This window comes from Notothenia coriiceps, unplaced genomic scaffold (genome assembly GCF_000735185.1).
Source record: "Notothenia coriiceps isolate Sejong01 unplaced genomic scaffold, NC01 NC01_scaffold00034559, whole genome shotgun sequence".
Classification (NCBI taxonomy): Eukaryota; Metazoa; Chordata; class Actinopteri; order Perciformes; family Nototheniidae; genus Notothenia; species Notothenia coriiceps.
The window spans coordinates 27,976-35,391 of record NW_011367260.1 but is presented as its reverse complement, the minus strand read 5'-3'; the positions used below and the strand labels follow the sequence as shown (position 1 = coordinate 35,391).

Here is a 7,416-nt window from a genome sequence, read left to right as displayed (position 1 = left end):
GGCTGTTGTTGGGGCCGCATAAACTTTTTTATTTTTGTTTTGTAGGCAGACCATGCTGGCCAGCCCAATGGTCACCAAGGTTCATGTTTTAATAGCATTTTTTTTTTAAAAAGCCCACGCGAGTCTAACGCGAAAAAATGGCTTAGACATCAGAGAGTTAAACTTGGGTCTGCGACCATAGTTTTACTGTTATGTACTGTTGGAGTGTAAGTAAGTAAGTAAGTAAAGTTTATTTATATAGCACTTTTCACAGAAAGGATTCACAAAGTGCTTCACAGTGAGATCACGATAAAAAGGAGAATACATGGTGTAAAACAAGGAACACACAGCTACATATACACATCAAAACACAACATCAAAACATAAAACAAACTGTCAAAAAGAACCTTCACCTTTACTAAAAGTCTGTCTAAACAACAAGGTTTTCAGCTGCTTTTTAAAAGGCNACTATCTCTCGGAGGGGCTCCTTATTTTCATCTAAAGTAACAGACAGAGAATCAGCACTTTTGAAACAGGGCTGAAACAGAGGGGATTATGGGTAATGCGGCAATGATCTGTTTGGTGTTTGGAGCCAAACACTTCAGAGACATGATTTGCATATATCTGAGACCTATAATATATTGATGAAAAACAGTATGATAGGGGACCTTTAAAACTTTGGCTGACATCTCTCTCATTTCTCTCTCACTTGACAGGATAACATAAACAAGAATTTCCAAAGCATCCGCCTCAGACCTGACCAGTTCCCATCATACCTTACAACAGAGGTGGGCTTCACCAGCTCTGAGTACCTTGGGGCCCCCAAGTGCTCAATGAGAGGTAATTCACTAATGTCATTGACTGCAGGGACCAGGGATCAAACCAATAAACCTCCCATTGGTAAACGATCATTTCCCCCCCCTAAGCCAAAGCCGACCCTGCGTTAGTCTGCAAAAATATATGCATATCATGTTCATAAAGATTGTAGCTTAATTACATTTGATCATTTTTTCCCAACAGGTTTTCAGAGGCCGATGTACTTGTTTCACAAATGACCACTCCTGCCTTGAAGATCATTGAATGTGAGTAACCTAGGCCACCACCATGCATACCAGCCAGCTGCCCTGGACTGCAAGGAATCATCTGAATCCTTAACAGATACTCCAGCTTTTTAGATGACGATGACATTTCAGAAAGGACCAAGAGTAAAAATAACATTCTTAAGGAGCCGTGGAGGCAAAGCACCCATCTGAACAGAATACTCCAGGACAACGAAAGCATGGAGTGAACTTAACTATGTTCAACCTGGAGACAAACATCATCACTTGTCCAGACTGTGGAAAGGTGCTCGTATGATCATTTCCTCGCACTGATTGCTATTGAGGCTCCAGTTTGATGCACGGCTATAATGTGTTTGAAAGTCTTTGGCCTTTAATCTGTTTTTTTCCTCATCTGTGCCACCACATCACAATACATTATACAAATTAGGGTTGGGCGATAGAGTAGACATTTCCAATTGGCCACCGTTACAAATTGAACTTCCATTTGATGCTGTATTCAACATATTTGCTCCATGTGAACGTATGTGGCTCAACAGCAGTACAGCACTGGATTAAGAAGCCATGACACTGACATGAAGTCTCCTTATAAAGCCACGCTTGAGTGCAGGTAATGTGTTTATGCCGTGCAGACTATCAGTGAATGAAGCACCAAATTGCTGGGTCTTTTGCAGCTACCGATGCCATAGAAATTGTGCTTTAAGTACATCATGTTTACATCCTTGAATCCCCTTTGGGGCGGACATGCAAATATCTTTGGTGCATTAAAAACAGCCTGACAAATTCCCCCAGTGCTAGATTCAGTCTATAGTTGCTGTATTTTTCCTCATCTTCCAACCCTAATATCAAGTTTGTTTTGTCTTTTTCTAGCAAATTAGGCCTAAGGGCTGAATACATTTATTTTGTAACAGAGCTGTGAAATGTCCACATTTTGAAAGGGACTATATGAAAAGCTCCTAAATTGCACAAACCTAAGTCACTATGAAGTGAAAAGGGGCTCGTCTTAGTGATAAAGACAACAATGCACAATGAGAGAGGTGCGTTTTGAAACAGCCAAAACATCCAGAAAGACGGTGAATTCTTTCCCAGTGAACCGCCAAGACATTTTTCTGTAGGGACGGTCATTTATTTTAAAAGTTTCATGATTTATTGTCGTCATCAATTAGATTCTGTCATTACAACATGGAGACAGTACATCGTTTTAGTATGTCTGCTAACACTGAAGAGTTCTGGCTGTTTTTTAATGTAAACTTTCTCCACTCTGTCAGGTGTCATGTTCCTGAGAGTTTGTTCTGTTTAGGAAGCAGCATTTGTTCATGCTCCATCCTAATGGTAGGGGGCACATTTGAGCTGGGATCGCTCAAGATAATTCAGCAGAGACCACAAGGTCTATTTTCATTGATCTGTTGCATGCAGTGATCTATTTTTGTTAATACTTGTTGCCCTAACTTTTTTCTCCATGTTGTTTACCATGTCTATAATGACCAAGAGCTTGACTAAGTGTAAAATATAAGGCAAGAGGGTCTTCTAAAGCGTCTTCAATGCTGTCAATATTCGACAGACTCATTGTTTCATCATCATCATCATCATCATCACTAATGGACAGGCGTTAATTCAAACAGCATCAGAATAAATGTCCAGCTCTTGAGTTGGACTCACCTTCTTGAACAAAAACTGACATTTGTAGAAAAAAAGATTACTTCAAAGAATGAAATATATCCACAGGAATTTTTTTTACCAAATTGAAATATGAATATGCTGTTTGTATTGAAGCACTGCCAATATATTTTATGGGTCTTTTCTCTTGAATTTTACAAAATATGCCATCATCGTCTTGGTCGAATGAGGAGAGTTATTAGTTTCAGGTAGCCGGTCTTTGTGATTGTATCTACTGAAGTGCACTGAGCACCTCTCATCTACAACCTTTCAGTCACACTGGCTGGGACTGAAGAATCTTCCTGTTTTTTAAACTGGATTCATTTCAGATGTTGGCGTATTAGAGTAGGAGATGATGGAGAAGATGGATGATGTGTTTCTATTTTAGTAAGTGATCAATGTAAATATGTTCGCAATTTTTGTTTTATTGTTGTCAATATTAAGTTCATATCTGCTTTTGGCGATTTCCAGTATGTTTTTTTTTTTTGTGTTTTCAAATGTTTGCTGCCAATTTATTGTGATTGAGTCAGAGTTTTTGTCCTGAAACAGACCGCTAATCCTGCTCTGTAACATCATATGAATATGTACATTGCTAAATTCTGATGTGTTCGCTTTGTTTCTGTCCTGGCAGGCACATGGATTGTTAGATTGGCTCTTTATTTTTTTATAAACGGTTTGAAAGCAGTGCTGTTGTCAAAGCAATCTCATTTCACTTTAGTTTAGATTTATAGACATTTAGAAATTCTTCAAAGGTTGTGGAACAAGGATTCACTTCAGACACAACACCAAATCTCACTTGTTCACTAAGCTTGGACAATTGGGATCTCTACTACTGTAAATGTAAGGGTATTTGGATTATAAACAAAACGTTTTTGAATTGATGTTAAAGATGCACCTTTCTGTCTCAGCAGTAATGTCAAGATTAAGCGTACAGAAGTGTATGGTTTTTAAAGGCACTAAAATTCACCTTCACATGTAAATTGACACTAATAAGACTTTAAAGGTCCCCTATTATACTCTTTTTCATCAACATATAAAAGTGGTGATTCTGTGTCTTGTTACTTTAGTTTAGATGAAAATAAAGAGCCACTCCCCACTCCCCTCTGCAAGATATTTGGTTAAAAATAACACAATAGCCGTTTTCACACCAAGTACTTAGCCGGTAGTTGTCCCCGAAGGCTCAACTGGCCAATGGCAGCCCCAGAAATGCCTAACTGTCCTAGTAGATCGTGTCCCTGAGGGAAGATTAGGCAAATGAAGCCCCCTGACGTCACTTCTTCTTCTTCTTCTTCTGCTTTGGGTTCATAAAAACTTCGGAGTTTTACGGGGCGTGGTTTGCAATTCGCCCAGTCAATCAAAGATGTTTAGTGTGTCCGACACACCCACGAACCATCTCCTACTCAGGAAAGTACTACCTCTCTAGCAGGGACTATCTTGGGGTGAAAAGGTTAGCGCGAAGGTGGGCGGGTGTTACCTCGGTTGGTTACAAGCCAAAACAAATGTATGACAAAGTGGCCAAAATCTGATCAGCTCATTTTCAGACAGGTTTTTATATGAATGGAACAGGACAAAAAGAGAGGGGGTCTTTGTTCCTGAAACTTTCAGAATGTCTTTACATAGAGGGGACAAATATTTATGTATAAAAGATGTGAAAAAGTGGGTTTTGCATAATAGGTGACCTCTAAACTAGTTTAGTACATGTTTGCAGTTGATGTTTTGAAGTTATTCTTCAAATACTTTTTCCCATTTAGCTCTCTTTCAAATGTTCTGCGGTAAAGCTGCGCTGATTAACGGCAAAAACGGGGAGCAATGGCTGTGGTCTGCCCATAGGTGCTCTTATTGAGGTGACATCCATTTGTTTGAGATAACAAACAGATGGATGCATTTCTTGTTGCAAAGTCAATCGAAATACTACAAAGAGCCACAAAACCAGTAACAGAATTACCAAACGGACACAAAAGGACAAAAAGATGCAAAAAACAAGACCGAAAGGACCACAATGATTCTCTTTGAATGATTTGGTTTTGTTCCCATGAGCCAAAACCTTTGTCTCACAATCTGCCCTTGGAATACTTGACAAAGGAGAGATTATTTAGCCATAAATATGACAGATTACCGTATATGTTCTGGCTGCTGCTGTATAACAGGGAATTTTTATTTCATGCTGTTAATGTCTTGCATCCCATGATAATCATCAAACACAAAGACCGACAGTTCAAAGTTTGTTTGGAACAGGATGTGGACAAAAAAACCTGTGCTTTATAATACAAGAACAACAGCATCCCAATGACAGCGTTTATTACGGGGCGGTTGTCGTGTATTGCACAATATTGCACGGGTGTTACTTCTGTTGGGTGATAAAAGGGAATTATAGTATACTGCTTATATACTTTTGTCCTTGTGGTTATTAGAAATACTTTATAATTAATTTTAAATGTATTATTTTTAAGCTAAGGGTGTCTGTACACAATCCTTGTTTGTTAACAGATTTACACATTACATCTTTCTTTAAAATAACTGAAGTTGAGCAAATTCAATTCAGCTGTCACAAAAAATCAAACCACAAAGTTTAACTGCAAGTTTAACCGCTTCATTCGTGGTTGTAAAAGTAAAAGTCTATGACATCATGCGCAGAGCTTGTATAACTGCACTTAATGGAATGAAGAATAAACTCTGCTTTGATTACACACAAGTTAAACTCTAGCCTAAATGTCAAGCACTACTTCAAATGAAATCCAAGTATTGCTCGTCGCATTGGTAATACCATCACTAGATAGATCATAGTGGTGTTGGCTGCAGCACAAGAGATGGCCCTCAATGTCAGGGTGAAGGAGACCGGTCAACACAGAGGGAGAGATCAATGGAGCCTAAAACATTAGAACAAATGTTACCTCCATTAGCTTGACAACAAGATTTGCAAAGCCAAAAACCACAGTAGTAGTAGGAGTAGTATCGGGGCTTGTCGTATTTCCGTAATGGGTAGTTGTTTGTTTTTCTAGATGAGGAACTGGGTTTGTAAAACTTGTTTTGGGGTCAGACTGTAAACTTCTAATCGTAAATCTTAGCAATGACTCTTATAACCAAAGCCAGAAGGCATTTAGATATGGCAGGGTTAGCGTAGGTAAAGAAATGTATGAAGTTTGGGCCTAAAGTATTAGATTGTCATTCAGTTAGTCAAAAACATATTGACATTTGCCTAACAGTAAAAACATTATTGAAAGTTGCCATATTGAAGTGTCTGGGATTCTGTTCATTCAGACTCAGAATGAACCGAATCCCAGAACTCAGAAGAACAACAATCAGGCCGTGTTAGACTAGCAAACTTCATGTTTTTAGATAAAAAAAGTACAGTTTTTTTAAATAGAGTCTGGCAGTTTTGATAAGAGCTCAGAAAACGGCATTGGTTCCCTGTCGGAAACATATACTAAACAGCTGACCATAGGTAAAGCACCTATGACCTAATAAGGACTTACTAGGGCTGCATAGTATATATATTTGATTTATCTTTAGCATCAGAAAAAAAGCGCCCGCAGCATCCCCTAACTCTCATTTCTCTTCAGTAACGCTAGTCTGTGCGGTGACAGTTCATAAATACATCCATCCTGTAATAACTTTGTGTTTTAAGCTGTCAGCTTTGTGAAGACAGACAGCCTCATGTAAACAGGTTTGTGGGGGGTTATCCCTTTGTAGTTTGGTCACGCTGCGCTGTCTGAATAGCACAAAGATTCCACTCAGATGACAAAGCAGGGCACAATACAGCGGCCCATGTTTACAAATAGCATCCATGCCTTTAACACCTACGAGCCCGGACCGCTCACCAACCATCTTCAGATGTTAACGGGTGCAACATTCAGATGTGTAATTAAATGTTGCAATAATTTGAGTTGCTTCCTAGATGTCAGTTATTCCTAATTTATCAGGACCAGGCTGAGTATATTTAATTTTTCAGCGAACAGTCATGTCTCTTCCTTATTAAATAAATAAACCAGAGATGACCAACAAAGATATTTGACCTTTGATCGTATAGGCAGACAATTTAACAATGAATTTGCTTTGCAGTCGTGACGTAGTCCGTCTGTTGCAGACAATGTTGTCTAGTCAGAGAGAATGGTGAGATAACATAAACACAGACAAGAGACATAACACTTCATTCACAAAAGCTCTATTCCATCACAGCTATTTGGGTCAGTCACTTGACCATCATTGTGTCCAGTCAGTACAGCGCTGTGCCAGACTCCACTGCTTTTCATGCTGTTATATCCCTAAAGTTAGGTCCAAGTTGGTAATGTGCTGCAGAGTTAGTGTTAGCAGTATATTTAAGGTATTTTTCAGATGAAAAGTGAAGTCAATTGTTTTAATTATATTTGGGACAATATAATTCAAAAAGAACGACAAAAATCAAAGAGAAACATCAATCATTTTCTTTCATGCATTTATTGTCAACACTGCATCTCGGAGAGTAGATGTGACTGTTCACACAGGGTTGTTTAAGAAAGTGAGATTACAGGATGCTTCAGACACAGTTTCAAGCAACAACAGCAGCTTTGTGATTGCACCTCACACCTAATAGCTATAAGTGATCTAGGTCTAAATATAAAAAGTCCACTTCAAAAGAACTTGTTGTCAGATCCCACTGCATGTTAGCGGTCTGAGAGGGATTGAAACGTTGTTTGTCCAGAAGAAGGCTGTTGGTTATCAGATCCATCTGGGTGCAGCTTCCCAT

At 38.9% G+C, this 7,416-nt stretch overlaps 1 protein-coding gene across 2 annotated transcripts in view; it reads left to right on the top strand.

Moving 5' to 3' along the window:
* mepcea (methylphosphate capping enzyme a) overlaps nucleotides 1–3,378 on the top strand; it is a 13,820-nt gene extending 10,442 nt beyond the window's left edge. For both annotated transcript variants that reach the window (XM_010790757.1, XM_010790758.1), the window contains exons 4-5: nucleotides 696–819; nucleotides 1,000–3,378. In XM_010790757.1, the coding sequence (XP_010789059.1) occupies nucleotides 696–819; nucleotides 1,000–1,034 (159 nt within the window). In that variant the 3' untranslated portion in view covers nucleotides 1,035–3,378. The remainder of the gene's footprint in view (nucleotides 1–695; nucleotides 820–999) is intronic.
* Nucleotides 3,379–7,416: the final 4,038 nt, after the last annotated feature.